The sequence below is a fragment of the Aedes aegypti genome, chromosome 2 (assembly GCF_002204515.2).
Source record: "Aedes aegypti strain LVP_AGWG chromosome 2, AaegL5.0 Primary Assembly, whole genome shotgun sequence".
Lineage (NCBI taxonomy): Eukaryota > Metazoa > Arthropoda > Insecta > Diptera > Culicidae > Aedes > Aedes aegypti.
The window spans coordinates 449,687,143-449,705,215 of record NC_035108.1 but is presented as its reverse complement, the minus strand read 5'-3'; the positions used below and the strand labels follow the sequence as shown (position 1 = coordinate 449,705,215).

General features: G+C 40.1%; 1 protein-coding gene across 1 annotated transcript; it reads right to left on the bottom strand.

The window, feature by feature from the left end:
* Positions 1 to 4,107: 4,107 nt before the first annotated feature.
* Positions 4,108 to 16,670, bottom strand: LOC5575524 (zinc finger protein 883). Its single transcript, XM_021848024.1, has 3 exons — positions 16,062 to 16,670; positions 15,192 to 16,003; positions 4,108 to 5,849 (listed from the first exon to the last, which is right to left on the bottom strand). The coding sequence occupies exons 1-3, from the start codon at positions 16,185 to 16,187 to the stop codon at positions 4,970 to 4,972; spliced, it is 1,818 nt and encodes a 605-aa protein (XP_021703716.1). The 5' UTR covers positions 16,188 to 16,670; the 3' UTR covers positions 4,108 to 4,969.
* Between the last annotated feature and the right edge of the window lie 1,403 nt (positions 16,671 to 18,073).

The following is an 18,073-nucleotide window of genomic DNA, read 5'->3' as shown; positions in this document are numbered from 1 at the left end:
TTTCATTATTATCCATACGTTTTGACAGTTCTCCGACTACCATTCTTCCATGCGCTTGTGTTGAAAGTTTGAGAATCCAGCGTAGCGCGATCAGACAACAAACAACAGTGTCGTCGTTCGGCGGCCAGTGAAAGAAACTGAATGTTCGAAACGTTGTGGTCTGTACTTTTTGCCGCTGGCGCCAACTGTTAGCGTTTAAGAACGAAATAAACAGTCGTTACCCTATTAGATCTGCAAAATATCCACAGCTCAGAAGCGTGTGATTGAAAATACATAAGTTGAAGTTTATTTTCCAATCATATTCTCTGCGGTTAACCATCATCTTGTAAAACAATCATATTTTTGGATTAGTTGCACATATCCAAATTTTGATTTTCGAGTTATCTAGTTGTAGCATTGAGGGGACGAAATAATATGAGTATAATCAAGATACCAAAATGGCAAGTAATGAAAAAATCAGTAACCCTAAAATCCCCACAAATTGTCGATCAATTGATATCAAGGTTAAAAAATAATTACAAAAAATGATTCTGGGGAATGGTTTTCTGGCATACGGTCCATTCTGGGGAATGGCTCTCTGGCAAATGGTACATTCTGGGGAATGGTTTTCTGGCAAAAATCATTCTGGCGAATTGATTCTGGCAAATGGTTTTCTGGAAAATGTCATACAATCATTTAGTTTTCTGGACGTTCAATATGAGCTTTTTTACTTTCAACCTCTTGTTTAATAGTTTTATATCATCTCTAAAATTTTCTTATTGCAACCTTTTCATCTCTCTCTGCGACAAACATAACCGTATCGTCCGCAAAAAAATAATATCACAATGCTTAAAGGCTTTCTTCATATAATTTATACAGTCATCTCTCCCTTACTCAATATTGAAGGGGCATGATCCGTCATCGATTTCGGAATTTTTAAAAGCAGTTTTTTCGTTCAAAATCAAGAAAATTTACAGGAAAATGTGTTCACTGTATTCTGTTCTCCAACCGAAACACAGTGAACACATTTTCATCAAATAATTTTTAGTTTTGAACAGAAAAACTGCTTTTCAAGTTTCGATGATGACGATGATTACGATGACGGAGCGTTGATCGTGAAGGGACCATCGAGTTAGGGAGGTATCGAGTTACAGAACACAAAAGCAGTGCAACTGCGTTCCAAGGGACCATCGAGTTAGCCATGAAAACCAACTCTAACTATGGTTCTCTAACTCGATATCGAGATACGGAATATCGAGTAAGGGAGAGTTAACTGTATATAAAATAAATATAATCTGTCCTAAAACGCTACCCTGTGAAACTCCGAGCGGTACTGATTTTGGCGAAGATATACAATTCACACACTTTTGTTCGGTCAGATAAATACAACTCAATCCATTTGAGAACATTTCCTCCCATACCATACTTATTGGGAGTCTTTAACATTTTCGGACGCGATATCGTTTCAAATGCACGCTTTAGATCTAAAAACAGGACAACAATAGTTGTCTTCTCTTCAATCACTTGCTTCCATTTGTACAATAATAAGTTCAAGTACTCCAGTAATTGGTCTTCAACAATGATTTCTAATACATTTTCGTAGATTGGCAACATGTTAATCGGCCTATATTCTTCAGAATTTGTTGTTCCGGATACTTTCGGTATCGGAACCATGGTTGACTGCTTCCAACCACTAGGGGGTTTGCCCTGCTCAAGAGATCCATTAAGTATGCCAAGTAGATACTCTCCGATGACTTCCAATGCATATTTAAGAACTTGTAAATTTACAATATCAATACCTGATGAACTACCAATTTTTGCAATAGCTTTTTTCAATATGTCATACGATACTCTATTAAAAACGGTTCCAGCAGTGTGTTCCGTGAACTTGATTGTTTCCAAAGCAGACGAAAACATTTTCAATGCTCTCATTAATTTGTTGAACACTGTCAACGAAATCACTGTTAAACTTTTCACAAATAACTTGATATTCATCAACATCGACATCATTAAAGCTAATTCGACTTGCTGGTTTCTCTTTACTCTTCCACAGTGATTTCAATGTTCTCCAAAGTCGTTTGCTATTTCCTCTATTTTGTTTAATTTTTTTTCTGTGTGAATTTTGCTTTTGCTGTTCTTATAGATTATGAATAGTCGTTCCTTAAAACTTCGTCCTAACTAGCACTAACTTTCTTGTACGCATCATCTCTCATCCGACAATGCTTTCGGCAGAGGGGCCCTATCGAGCCCGCCCTCAACGCTGCACCAAGATGCTGCGCGTACGCATTGACGACATCCGGTTGTTTCAGTCACGCTAGATCGTACCGAGGCGGATTCGGTACCGTACATTGTTGATGTCGGATAGTTTTATGCGCAGTTTTGCCATCAACAGGTAGTAAGAGAAGTCAATATTAACGTCACGATAGGTTCTAACGTCGGTTATGTCGAAAAAGTGCCGTCCATCGATCAAAACGTGATCGATTAGCGATTCTGCCTGCTGAGGTGATCAGGGTTGGGAAAAATTCTGAAATTCACTCTACAGTAGCTAAGCCAAGCAAATCACAGTCAGCGAAGCCAGTGAAACTCACGCCCATCACTGCTGTAGGCAAAAATCCTTGAAAATAGCCAAAGACCCGTTGCTAGGGGCAACCCAAAATTACTGTAGAAAAATGTTCTATTTCCCGCATTTAGATTGAAGGCTCTAACGATTTAGAAAATTCACTTAAGGTGATTATAAAACGAAGCCAAACTTTGAATTTTCAGTTGCACAAGACGAGAGAATCTGACAACAGTTCGCGTTGAGAACCTATCAATTTGCTTGCCTGCTGGTGGTGACCAATGGAATAGATTTTCAACGCGGAGCGCTGTTTGGTTCATAAGTCTTGTGCTCTTGAAAATTTGAGGGTTGGCTGCACAAAAATGTATCTCTCCCTTTCACTCTTTCGTAAAATTTGTAAACAACAAGGCCAGTAAAATTCAAAATCCGATACAAAATCAAAACAGTGCAGAGGCCTATAATCACCTTAAGGCGAAGTAGGCCGTCATTGAAATTTGTACGCGTCGTTGATGATTGTTGCTAATTCATCTCACGATTTCGAATCAAAGAAAATCAGTTGGTTTTGCACTGACACACCTGAAAAAGTATCAGCATACTTTATGCATGTTAGCGCGTACAGTGATACTTTTTCAAGTCAATATAAACTATCAAGGCTGATTATTATCACTTTGAAATGCAAGCTGAAAAGTCATCATTGTTGCCAAATCGAATGACGGGCTACTTAGCCTTAACATATGCTACTTTATGAGATTCACGTTTTTGAACTACTGTACTGGGAAAAGCCACGTGACCATGGAGTAAGACACTCATTAATATTGGTATTAATATCCGTTAATACGGATTAATATATATTATTTTTATGATATCATCGAGTTACCTACGATTTTCGTAGACATCTGACAGAAGTATCTTGAATTTAAGTCAATGGTGGAAGTTTACAAACAAGAGGCTAGGGATTGTGGATTGTATGTCTTGCCGATCTGACATACCATAGGAGACAAATTGCATCGGAATCGAGTTGCAGAATGGCCCGGAAATCCTAGAATGATGTGGGGCATTTGTGACAATGGAGCTTCACTGAATGTGATGCATCGTACAGGTGCCAGTCTCCTTCTAGCCAGACTACCAGATGGATGTTGCCATCAAACAGTGTGGTCTATGTTGCATCGGACGGGTTTCTCATATATTTTACTCAGACGATCTGACGATAAACACAACTTGTTTTTTTCATATAAAAAATAAATTTGCCTTGGCAACTCCGGCAACAGGCAAACAGCAAAACTCCATGCATACTTGATAATCTTCTCAATATCAATATTAACATCATTAATAAATATGAATATTTTAATACTGGATCTAGTGTCCTGCCCCATGCACGTGACTTTCTCGAAATTCAAGCCTACTACCATTAACATTCCCAGCACTGGAGGTGATACAAGAAAATATCACTTCTTCATCCGACCGGTCGAGCCAAGTAGTTATGGGCGTTTCATTTTGTGTCGTGATTCATTGTCATAAATGAGTCATGAGGTTATAGTTCTTTCAACAAACTAATAAAAAATGAATTCTGATTACAATCTAAAATCTTATTTATTCAGTTTTCGTATATAATTTATGTATTGCTACGTACGACATCGATACATGAGACCAAATGAATTGGAAGTAGAATTTCAATCCCACGAAAAAAAAAGTTTGCTTTTACATCCATTCTTGCGTTTCCCGTTCTACAATAATAAATACTTATATTTTTCCACTAAAAAAGGGGCTATTGACGAAGCTTACATACTATACGAAGAGATGCTATCAGTTATTTATCTCAGACAATGATTATCGTTTGTATAAAAAAAAAACTGTGAAATTCTATTTGAGTATCCTAAAAACAAAAAAAAAAAAAAGTGTACAATGCGTGTTTGCAAAATAAGTGTCCATTTTCCAATTTTTGATTCCTTCATATCTTATAATGTCAAACTTTTTAGAGGTAAAATTATAAAGCATTTCATTGATTCTATCTGCACCGAAACATCACTTCTAGGTAATATATTCAGCAGAGACACAAATCCTATGGCGAGTTACAAAAATTAAACAAATCCCATACGATTTGTAACGTAAAAATGAACACCCTTTATCGCTTTTGACTACTTCATTGCTGTTCTTTCTATATCCTTCATTTCTATCTTATTTGTGTGATTCACAAATCACTCGGAGTTAAAAAAGTTACAACAACAAGTAGCATTTAAGTGATGTGCGTACTCTGGGAAATCCCCTCAAACCTTACTCTTGAAAATCTGAGCAGGTATCCCTCTATCCTATGTGTCGTTGAGCTCAAATAAAAAAAAATGTATTATTACCAGATCTAACACTAAGCAAGCACGCATTGAACCAGTCCTCCGAGTACTACCCCTAGACATTACATAGACGCTCCTACTCAACCTCCTACAAAAAAGTGGCCGACGAGGCCAGTGCCCCCATTCCCGCATCGTCGCTCGTATACGTCATATCCCCCGGAACCATCAGCTGGCCGGAGTGTTGCGCTTGATCAATCATGATAATCATTTCCGACGCATCGTCCCGTTCCGATGCCGTACAGTGTATCTTCAAATGGAGACTCAGTGCTTCTTTGCGCAGAAACTTGGCGTCGCAATTACCGCACGAGTAGTACTTGTCCCGGTGGACCCTTTCGTGCCGCAAAAGCTTGTCTTTACGGGAAAACCGCTTCGAGCACAGTTTGCACTCGAACGGCTTGTGATTGCTGTGGACTGCCGTTAGGTGGCGATCCAGTTCTCGCTTACGGATGAACTTCTTCTCGCACGTGTGACAACGAAAGTTCCGAACGTCTGAATGGGTCAATTGGTGGGTGTGAAGCGTGTTCTTCGTGAGGAATTTCTTCGGACATTTCTGACACGCGAAAAGCTTCGTTTGGAGAACAGAGGGATTCGCTTGGAAGTCACTAGAGAGGGGAAGGACGTTTGAGAAATTGGAAATAGCAGACACCGGTGCAGCGTTCGGAATTCCCGGATCATCTTCCGTTGGGGTTTGCTCAATTTCCTGATATGGATCCAAAGCGATGACCATACTTTCCCCATCAAACTCGGCTTGACCAACCGATCCGTGTGGGACGGACGCAATCACGTGAGTCATCATTCGCTGCGATTGATATTGCTCCTGTAGACGCTTGGCCAAACAGATCCGTTCGTGACTGAGCAGCTTGTCTTTTCGGGCGTAGGTGTTATTGCACTTGCTGCAGGGAAACTGCTTTCCCAGGGACAAATGTATGTTCTGATGACGTACCAAATCGGCTTTGTTGGCGAAAGATCTGCAAAGAATCAAGATTTTCAACATATTGCATTAACCCGCAAAAGCATGTGACAAGACTTGAGTGCCTCAAATGAATCGTTCTCGGAAACCAGTCAACTAAATTAGAAACTTTTTAAAGTTCCTTAAAGGGAATGAGTAAGGCTAAAAGATGGTATATCTGCAATAGTGCGTTTAAGAAATAAGCTATAACTTTAAGCAATTTTGATTATTTGAATTTTGATTTGATTATTGTCACCACAAAACATTAAAGTTTTCCAGGCAACTTATTTTGAACAAGTAATCTTACAAAACGAACATGTTTGGACCATCCAGAGGCCACAAAACAGGTTCTGAAACTCCTGATAACTTTGTAAGGGACGAATCATTCTTTTATGGCTCTAAAAGCTCATTATGTGACACACATATTTTTTTTTCATTTTCTGTTAGATCTCAAAATTAGTAAAACATTGAATGAGCAGGAGTGTGAACAAGAAGGAAGGAATGATAGTTAGGCAACCTTTGTTACTAAAGATGGAGTACACCTCTGCATCTCCAAATCATCGAAAGGATATTGGGTTAGTGTGATAAGGTAAGGATCTGGATGTCACATATGCATGGTGATGCGCTCCATGAAGCATGGAGCATGGATTCACGACATTATTCGACATTATTCGATTGACGCAATGTACGCCGAACAAATGCTCATACCGGTGCGATTTGTTTTCGTCAGATTTTCGAATACTTGCCATAAGTAGTGACGGAGCCAACAAAATGAATATTTCTATTTCAAAAATTTAAATTTTCATCAGTAGGCATTCTTTTGCTGAAGTTTTTTCCAACTAAAAGTAGGGAGCCGGAACCAAATCTTGGCACTTTTGATTCACTTCGGCAGTGGAGTTTTCTGAAAGCTACTGGGCTCATATTTGGCCACAATATGCGACGTATTGAAGTGCTCCTTGTCTTGGACAATTCGGCCGAGGAAAACCCCCCATCCCAAAGTGGATCATGGAAGTGCTCAAGTAGCTCTGCACCCTACATTCTCTTCACAGATAGCAAACGTGGTTAATTATTTTAATTGCAGATTAACGAAAACTCGGTAAAAAAGAATCGATACTGATTAGTCAGTAATAACATTTTACTTCGGCGATTTTGAAATTTTACTGTACTATCAGCATAATTGTTTACCGAGTTCAGTAAACTAGGAGAAATTTTACTGAAAATTAGTAATTTTATCCAAAAGAGCTTAAATCTCAGTAAACTAGAGAATCATCACTACTACCACGGAATAATTTATATTGGAGACGTTAAAATTGAATTGCATTTGACTACTGTAAGAAAGTAATAATGATACTATCAAATTATGAATTCAGGAAATATCGTATGATAAACAGGCTTTGATAAAATTGAGTATCGGAACCGAAAAACAAACATTCTGTCAGTTATTGGTCTAATCTTGGGTCGCATAGACGCTTCTGAATTTACTACAATGGCGTAGTTGGTAGAATTAAGGTAATGAAATTAAAATTTATAGAATAAAAATGAATAGATTTCTGAGTGAGACAGAGAAAATTGATTCTGACGGAAATGGGCAGAAATCCAAATCAATGAGATAAAATGTATCTACAGGGCTGGTAGCAAAAAGTGGTACTGAAAAAAGTTATTTCAGTGACCAGATTTGAGAAATAAGTGACTAAAAAGTGACTTTCGAATCTCGAAAAAGTGACTTAAAAATCGAACCGTAAATAGTTTTATTTCGATTATATTATACTGTTTTACGATCAATATCCAATATGATAGGGAATATTCAATATGATTCACTGCAGGTAGTAGGCCTAATTGAGTACCATATTTGGAAATTGTTATTGTACTTCCAAAATTTCAAGATTTTGCTTACATTTTTTTCAAACAGAAAAATTAACATTTACATAAATAATCCAGATTTTCAATCAATCAGATCGAATATGATTGTAATACTGCTTAAAACCAATGTATCATAGACGCGTCGTTGAACGCTGACTAAAAGAGAATAAATGGTTGACATAGGCCTGAGTAACATTGATATTTTCCATCAGTAAGTTTAATGAGAGGCACGTTTGGTTTTATCAACATTTAGCATAAAGACAATAGGCTTAATAGGCTATTCTTCTGAGTTATTCTGTTAATGTACCCAAACAACCAGAAGTCGCAGAACAGTTTACGAACAAAGTTGTTTATTTGTACAAATTGCATCTCATTCTCATTGCATGGTGGATGAAATCGTTTGATTGATGGGTATCCTAGCATAAAACGCTATTTTTTGAGTTCATATGTACATTTCATTTCATCCCGTATACTCGTACAAAGTAAGTCGGATCAATCCGTAGCAGCTGTCAAATTTATTTTGTTATCATAAATTAATTCGCATAAGAGTACAGGTTAGTTCGCAAGAAAATCGACACACTCGCATTGCATGTTATTGTATATCATATAAAATATGCACGTATATTGCCTCCACTTTTGTACGCATAAGGCCGTTTCGCGACATCTTATGCGTGAAACATTTCACATATAAGCATCGCATAACGCAAAAGGTGATTTCATTGTACGTACATTTTGGTTGTCTGGGTAGTTATTGGCATTAAGCTTCTAATATTTCAATAAAAATTTCTTGGACACTTCCATGATTCACTTGACATATAGTTAGCCGAATTGTAATCTTTTTCTTTCTGGCGTTACGTCCCCACTGCGACAGAGCCTGCTTCTCAGCTTAGTGTTCTTGTGAGCACTTCCACAGTTATTAACTGAGAGCTTACTATGCCAATGACCATTTTTTCATGCGTATATCGTGTGGCAGGTACGAAGATACTCTATGCCCTGGGAAGTCGAGAAAATTTCCAACCCGAAAAAACCCTCGACCCTCGGATTCGAACCCACGACCCTCAGCTTGGTCTTGCTGAATAGCTGCGCGTTTACCGCTACGGCTATCTGGGCCCCTTATAATAAACTATGCAATAAAAAAATACTTTAATTCCACGCATATTATTGACAAACATAAACTCTGTGACACCAACACCGCTGACGCTATGACGGATCCCTGTAGTAACTTGTCCGTATGAACATGAAACTATTGAGAACCAGAGCTACCGGTCCAAAGCCCGGATAAAGTGTGGATGGTTGTGATGGTTGTTATCCATGGCCATCATGTAAAGAAAATGGATACAGTGGGGGACCGAAATCCGTTAAGTCTCGAAATCGTAGACGTACGAATCTCGGCCCCCCCACAATGAACCCCAACGCCAAGGTGTGATGCGACCCGTGCCGATGGAAGAATGGTTGAGGGGGTTTCATAAATGCTCAATCACACACGGAGCCTGAAGAGCACCAGGGCGAACTCTTCAGTATGCAGCTCTTGCTGCATTATGGCAGGGTAATGATGCAGTTGACCTTTATTTCCCTAGCGACTCGTGGGACCAACAAAATGAATACCAGTGTTAGCAAACCAATCAAAGGTGACGACTGCCTCACACAGTCGGAAAAGATGGAAGTGGAGAACTCACTAAGCCAGCTTGGGCTTACAGAAGACCAGCTACTGTGCATTTCACAAGAGGAGATGGAATTTACTCCGTCCCAGAAACCCAACGCACCGGGCAAGTCCAGCGCGGGACATTCAGAAGATCCTGGTATCCCCTCGTCGATTGAATCGGTGAACACGGACGACGACAAGGATGATGGAATCAAGGTCGTTATCAACACCCCTAAACCTGTACCATCCAAAAAAGAACCCAAAATGGACGATCCTATGCATGGTGAGGAAGCTGAAGGCAATGTAACTCCCAGAAAAAACCTAACGCGCTCACAAAGGAAGCAGCTCAAAGCTCTCCGGGAAAGCGGACTAAGCCGAAACGAGGCTTTATCCAAAATCCTGGTAAAAGAGGGTACTGTGCTTGCTTCTTCTAAGCGAACGAGAAACGACCTTGATAAATCTGCTACGGTTGAAGAGGATTCAAAGCCGAAGAAGATGAAACACCAGTTAGATCCCCGAGAGCGCGCTGAAAAATCCTCAAGCTCAGTGCCACAAAATGGTGGGTCCAAACGACAAGCCACTGGTCAGAGCTACAGCGATATGACCAAGCGTGTGAAGGTCGGGATAATACCCAAAGACTTTCCAACCGCCCAGCTCACGACGGCTCAACTAGACGTTCTACAGGATGCTCTGTTGCTTAAAGTGGAACAACAGCGTGATGAGCCACTGAAACCCAAATTCTGTAACCTTGTCTACAAATCTGGCTACATGGTTCTAATTTGCAAGGATCAAGAGACAGCTGAGTGGGGGAAAGAAATAACACCTTCAATAAATACCTGGGAAGGTGCTGAGTTGGTTACACTGAACGAGGAAGACATTCCCCGCCAAGAGCTTCTTCGAGCATTCTTCCCTCAAAGCTCAACCTTCGCGGACGAACGCATTAAGGCTCTCATAGAGAGCCAGAACGGGTTGAAAACAACGGATTGGCGTATCGTGAAAAGGTCCATCCTCAATGACATCCATGTCGAATGGATCTTTACGGTAGATGGATCGTCAATGGACATGCTGTCGAAATCCAAGTTCATCCTCAACTACCGATTTGGAGAAATCCAGTTGAGGGAAATTAAGAGGACACCCTCCGTTTCCAACCACAAGCCGAATAAGGAGCTGGCCCAAGAAAATTCTGAGGAAGCCCCTGATTCAAACAGTGGTAAAAGGAACGCAATTTCTCGCCCAAAGACCACCATGAAGGCTAGCGTGTCCGCTCCTAAAGGAAAAGTTCCGAGCTCAGCTTCAATTCCCTGCTCAAGTGGTACCAACCCAAAGGTATCTAAAACTAGCAGTGGAAAAGAAATGAGTGAAGTCTTGACCACAGGGGCGAAACTCGCAGGCCTGGATGTGATGGGTGGGAAAAACAAAGTTCTGAAACCTAACCCGAAACAAAACCGTGATGATCCGCAACATCCAAAGAAGGGCGATGCTCGCCTGGATAAAAGCGGAACTCCTAAATATGGCGCTTAAGGCAGTTCAAGTGAATCTCCACCACGCACAGAGTGCAACAGATGTACTCTGTCGGAGATTCACAAAAGAAAAATTGACGGTGGCGCTTATTCAGGAGCCGTGGGTCAATAAAACCAGGATACTAGGTATTCAACTAAACTCATGTAAGTTGGTATATGATGATAGCCAGCTATCTCCAAGAGCGGCTATCTTAATACGCAATAACACTAAATGTTTTCCTGTTTAAAAAGGACATCGTGGCAGTCAGGATGGAGGTGCCCACCGCTAGGGGAAAATCTGAGATCCTCATGGTTTCAGCGTATTTTCCTGGTGATGCGGAGAATATTCCTCCACCAGAGATAGCTGCGATTGTCCATTACAGCCGTATCCACAACATCCCGTTCGTCGTTGGTTGCGACGCGAACGCGCATCACACCGTATGGGGAAGTACAGATATCAACACCAGAGGTGAGTATCTTTTACAGTTTCTTTCCTCCAAAAACATCAATATATGCAATGTTGGCGACAAGCCTACATTTTCAAACTCCATTCGACAGGAAGTGTTGGATTTGACTTTATGTAGTCCATCTATTTCTGACAAAATAAAAAATTGGCATGTTTCTGATGAAACATCAATGTCAGACCATAAACACATAATAATTCATAATAGTGAAATGTTAAGAATTCACTTCCCTGACTCAATTCCTCAATCAAGAATAAGTGACGAAGGTACTGAGATTACTGTTTCAGTTCCACAAGAGACCATATCTTTGGTTTCTGGGACAAAAAGAGACGCAATTAAGGTTGCCAAAGAAGCTTTTACTTGTGCCAGAGTTGAAAGGGCTGTGAGATCTTTTGAGCCATTCAAATCTGCTGGCATAGATGGGATTTTCCCAGCGTTAATCCAAAAAGCGGAGAAAACGCTAATCCCACACATGGTAGAGATTTTTAGGGCGAGCTTGATTTTAGGGCATATTCCAGATGATTGGCGTCAAGTTCGAGTTGTCTTCATTCCTAAAACAGGTAAAAAAGACAAAACAAATCCCAAAGCATTTAGGCCGATCAGTTTGTCATCCGTGATGCTTAAAATCATGGAAAAGGTATTGTGCGAATACATAAATTCTAAATTTATGAAAGCTATGCCTCTTTCACAACACCAATTTGCGTATCAGAGTGGCAAATCCACGATCTCAGCACTACATTCGTTAGTCAATAAGATCGAAAAAACTCTACAAGCTAAAGAAATCGCTCTTGTAGCATTTCTTGACATTGAGGGTGCATTCGATAATGCTTCTTATTCGTCTATAGGATCGGCAATGTTGAGGAGGAATTTCGACCCATGCATTCCTACCTGGGTACATGCTATGCTAGCCAATCGACAGATCTCCTCTGAGCTAAGTGGTTCGTGCGTCACTGTAAAGGCTACAAGGGGGTGCCCACAAGGTGGGGTACTTTCACCGTTGCTTTGGTCACTGGTGGTGGACGAGCTTCTAGATAGCTTAGAAAGGAGAGGCTTCGAAGTGGTAGGATATGCAGATGACGTGGTCATTATTGTACGAGGCAAATTTGAAGACGTTATATTCGAAAGGATGCAGCTAGCTCTTGATCATACCTTTTCCTGGTGTCAACGAGAGCAACTAGGAATAAATCCTTCCAAAACCACCATCGTACCTTTCACAAAACGTAGGAAGGTACAATTGAGAACCCTTCTCCTAAACGAAACACAACTGACTTGCTCAAAGGAAGCCAAATATCTTGGTGTCATACTTGACTCCAAGCTAAATTGGAATTCACATCTTCAAACAGTGGTGCAAAAAGGCCTCAATTCACTCTGGGTATGCTCCAGAGCACTTGGTAAGAAATGGGGCCTGAAACCAAGTATAATTATGTGGATCTATAAAACCATTGTTCGTCCTAGAATAACTTATGCTTCTCTTATCTGGTGGCCTAAAACAAAAGAGGCTACGGCAAGGGCAAAGTTAAATAAAATCCAACGTATTGCCTGTATAGCAATTACTGGTGCAGCACGCAGTACACCCACCTCTGCCTTAGACGCGATGCTTAATCTGCCCCGGCTGGATCAATTCATAAAGCTGGACGCTGAGAAAAGTGCGTTGAGGCTGAAACGAACAAAAACCCTACTATCAGGTGATCTTACGGGTCACCTCAGTATATTAAATGAATTTTCTATAAATCCAATTGTAGAAAATTGTAGTGACAGGATGGAAATGGTAGTCAACTATGACATACCCTATAAGGTGATCATGTCTTCTCGTCAAGAATGGGAAGAAGGTGGACCCAACATCCCTCCAGGGTCTATTAAATTCTACACAGATGGTTCCAAAATGAATAATCTGGCAGGTTCTGGAGTCTACGGACCCCGAACAAAAACCTCAATTCACTTAGGACAGTGGTTTACAGTATTTCAGGCAGAAATATATGCTATCTTAGAATGTGCGTTACTATGCCTGAAGAGGAAATACAGACACGCAAGTATATGTATTCTCTCCGACAGCCAAGCGGCTATTCAGGCGCTTAACACTTACACGTGTAACTCAAAACTAGTGTGGGAATGCATTCTAGCTTTGAAAAAACTAGCTCTCTGCAATCGAGTTAACCTATATTGGATCCCAGGGCATGCGGGTCTAGAGGGAAACGAAATTGCTGATGAGCTGGTCAGAAACGGATCTGCTAATAGGTTTACTGGCCCGAGCCATTCTTCGGAATATCAGACAGTTTCTTAAAAATGGAACTGAACAACTGGCTGGTTAGTCAGACCTCATCAAACTGGGATGCATCTCCTAATACGAGTCAGTCAAAAAGGCTTGTAGATATAAACCCAAAGAAAACCCAAGAACTATTAGGTCTCAGCAAAAGGGATCTCAGTTTATACACTGGTCTAGTAACAGGACACTGCCCCAGCAGATACCATTTACAAAAGATCGGAGTTGTTCAAAACTCCAACTGTCGCTTCTGTGACGATGAGCGAGAAACATCAGAACACCTCATCTGCTATTGCAGTGCACAAATTCATCGTAGGTCCAGGATATTTGGTAAGCCCTTCTTAGAGCCTGCCGATATAAGGATCGCAACCCCCAGCAATGTTATAGGCTTTATTAAGCTAATTGCACCAGACTGGGGGAATCCTCACACTGCAGCTTAGGACCATTATTTCTCAATAATAAGGTGTTCATGAGCTCAGAAGTACATAGATCATTTAGTGACATACATGTCACTGGATGATGTATGTACTATACATACAGTAAAAGGGGATATCACAATAGTTCAAGTTAATTGGACGCAGTGATTCAACAGCCGACAAAAAAAAAACTCTGTGACCTTCAAAAAACCTCCTGCCGAAGCGAATCAAAAGAGCAAAGAAGAGGATCTAAACCCCCACATTTCTTTGAAGAAAGCATGCATGATTTCATGAAAGTTTCAATGAAAACGATAAATTCTTCGAAGCATTTCTGCATTAACATTCTTATTTATTGATCCATGAATAAATGATTTGGTATCATTCTCAAAACTTCGAAAGGGGTTCTTTTAAAATTTATGTTTAAAAACAATTGATAAAATACATTCCTGAACAGATGCTTAAATACATGCGTGATAAAAATCCGGCCATTTTTGAAAGTTTGGTTTGCAAATAAAGTCTGTCCTAAGAAGTATGATAAGTTTTTACTCTCAAATAGAAAATTAAATAAAAATTCTTTGTTTTGCGTCTTAGTGTTAAATAAAACGAATTTCGCAAGCAAAGAGAATAATTAGGATTCACATTTTAAAACAATGTGTTCGAACATAGAAAAAAAAAGAAAATACACGAGGTATTCAAAAAATACTAAACATTTAAACCTTTAGTTTTAGAGCAATGAGCATACACCATACTAATAATAACTTAGATACTACTAAAAATAACGTGGAACTCTAAGAAAGATTAACTTGTTTTTCCAAGCTCTTTTCACAAGAAAACCATGAACCAATTTTGATACTGACATGAAATTTTCTTACCTAAAACTTAGCCCAAATTAAAAAAAAGGCCGATTCATAATTTTCTCCCGAAAATGTAGCTCAAAATAGTTGAAAAAAGTGACTTTAGTTGAAATGGCTTCAAAAAAGAGACTTTAAAGTGACTGGCTTGAAAAAAGTAACCAAGTCACTAAAAGTCACTCGCTACCAGCCTTGGATAATCCCCTACACACCACCTGCTAGCTTTTACTTGCCTCTTTACTGTAGCTTCGAAAAGATTGTAATTTGGTATGTTCGTTTCCTAGAACGTGCCATTTGAAGCACACAAAACTTGTCTTCGGCTTTTGATAGTAAACATGTGACATAAGTTTCAAACATTTTAAAACGTACCTCGGACAAACGTTACAAATGTGCGGCTTGAACCCAGAGTGGATTCTGAGATGCTTCGTCAGGTTCGTATTCCTCGAGAAGCTCTTCCCGCAGACGTGACAAGCAAACGGCCGCACTCCACTGTGGACAAACGTGTGCTTCTTGAGATCTGACCTCCTGTGGAATCCTTTATTGCACTGTATGCAGATGTAGGGACGATCAATACCGTGAACGTCCCGGATGTGCGTTATCAGAAGTAACCGAATTTCGGTCTTGAACTCACAAAACTGGCAAGCGTATGGGGCCGCAAGATCGTGATCCTGCGTTTCGTGGACATAACAGGCGTTGGACATGGCGAATGCAACGTCGCAATATTTGCACATGTGAACCAGCTTCTTCAGCTTGCTGTCGTCCATGTCTTCCGAAGAATCATTATTTGTAGTCACTTTCAAGCTCTCATCATTAGTGTCATCTTGTGCTCCTCCATCATCATTATCCTCGTCATCTGAGAACAGTTCTTGCAGACTTTGATTTGAACTCTCGTAGTCTTTCGTCGGATCAACAACTATGGTCTCCGCCGAATCTTCCTCCTCATTGTCCTTCTCGTCGTCAATGTAATCATCTTCGATCATCAATTCTTCCTTCTTGAAAATTCTCGATGGTTCGGCCATCGGCATTGGCATTTCCGGCTCCATGACACTTTCCTGAACAAATACCAGTTGTCTCAGCTTCTCGTCGTTCCGGATGCAGTTCTCTCGGAACTCCGCACAACTCTCGGTCTGCAGCAGACACTGCTGGCAAATGTGCGTTGGAAGTACGTCGCTTTCACTAATCTACAACCAAAAAGAGTATTAAAACCTAAAACCAAAAAATCAGAACTCCATCCTTCACCTGAACTTCAAAGAATCGATGGATTTTTCCGCTCAACGATTCCTTCCCCGGTTCGTTAAATTCCTCACTAAATACGCTGATCAGCTGTGTTCCGTCTCCTCCTAGGCAGAGTCGGCAAAAGTCCATATCCAGAACGGCTGCCGTCGCCGTGTGGCCATTCTGTAGGGAGACCACTTGCAAGATCGTCTCGTCGGAAGCGGAAGCCACTGTGACTGTTTGCGGTTTTCCAGTTCTGAAACGATTTCCGGCACTGATTGTCAACTATCGCCCATGCAGGGACACCGGAATATCTATCTCACAAACAGCGATTGTTTCTATCATAAATTATTGGAATAGTTTGTCAATCGAGACGGAATCGCAACGTAAACAAAAATCTTCGGAACCCGTTATCTCCTACTGAATGCATAACAAGCTTTAATTCACTGTTTCCGATGGAATTCACCGACACTCTTTACATCACTCACTGTATCACTGTAAAAACTCACTAATGGAACACTTTGACAACAGAAATCTACAGTTTTAAACAGATTTTATCGCAAAATTTCAGAGAAAACTTTTTGTGGATTCAGAAATTTGTGTTGTTGTTTTGGTTGTAAAAGAAAATCGATAGCGTCACAGCGAAAAAGAAGAAGCGAATCTGCAGACAGGAAAACGAACAAACGATACAAACGAGCGGGAGATGGATTCTCAAGTGTTTTACGTTTTAAGCGTGGAGTTTGAAAAGAGGTTGTTCATTATTTACATTAAATTTTCATCGGCGGTCAAATAGGGTCTTAAAATGTTTGATAAAATCTCGCATAACTCTCGCATAACTTCTGATTTCGCCCTAAAAGCCATTGGTAACCATGTGTGTAGCTCGTTGTTTCTGAGCATTTGAATGGATTTTCATGTTAGGGCTTATTCACAAATTTCATAACGCTGAAAGGGGTGGGTGGGTGTCCTCACGATGTTACGGCTCATACAAAATTTGTAGAATATTCATACAAAAAGCGTTATGAAGGGGTGGGTGGGTGTCAAAAATGGTCATTTTCAGCGTTATGAAATAAACGAATGAGCCCTTATTTAGCAACACTATGTGGAGGAAAGGATCATTATCTACCTGTCCGTGATGTTGGTTTGGATGCTTATTCTTTCATTTGCAGAAACAACGAGCTACACACGTGGCTACCAATGGCTTTTAGGGTGTTATCTCAGAGTATGCGAGAAATCTTGTATTTATAATATATACTGCTTCGAGTCAAAAAAATGGGTTAACCAACGTGCGAAGAACGATTTTTGACCAATAGGGTCCTAAAGCCCTGTCCCAATTTTAGTGCAAAACGCTTAAGTTTAGGCCAATAACACATGTTTACTCAATTTTCTAATGTTTTCCGTTGGTTTGAGTCCAAAAAACATTTTTTCAGATTTTGTCACACCCCTTGGCTTAAACTCAAATTTTGGGTGCATTTTGTTTTCCGTGTCCCTTCCGAAATGTCAGATAGGAACAACCCGAGTGTTAAAACTAAAACCCCTGTGGTGTTTTTGTCGACTAAGCGAACGTCAAACATGATCTTAAGTGTCAAGGTTCATTTATGGACCCAATCTTTAAATTAAAGTTTAAACATGATATAGCCGTTATTTGAGCGGGAAAAATTGCTAACGTAGTTGCAGTGAGATGTTCTTTCGTGTTATTGAATAAAAACAAGATTTCATTAAAAGTTTTAGGACCCAATTTCACCTATAGTGCGCATACAGTGAATTGTTCAAAACAATATATTGTACTGTTATTGTATTGTTATATTACAATACACACTCAGTTCAAATCGCCGAGGTCGGTAATCCATTTACCGAAATCTCAACAGCTGAACGTCGGTGATTCGAATATTGCGATGAACGGTAGTTTTGGCGCTCACGTTTTCTTCCGGAATGTCCCATTCGCATTGAGAAAAACAACCAAACTTGGCAAGGTATATCATCTTTATTTTTTCAATCACATGCAATTGCATTTATCCGGTTTCGTAGAATCCAAAATA

What these genes read in the sequence shown, in the direction of transcription:
- LOC5575524 (XM_021848024.1), bottom strand. Translation starts at nt 16,187, where the DNA reads ATGGACTTTTGCCGACTCTGCCTAGGAGGAGACGGAACACAGCTGATC. An exon ending in ATCGATTCTTTGAAGTTCAG is followed by an intron (nt 16,004 to 16,061) that starts GTGAAGGATGGA and finishes TTTTGGTTGTAG; the next exon opens with ATTAGTGAAAGCGACGTACT. An exon ending in ATTTGTAACGTTTGTCCGAG is followed by an intron (nt 5,850 to 15,191) that starts GTACGTTTTAAA and finishes GATTCTTTGCAG; the next exon opens with ATCTTTCGCCAACAAAGCCG.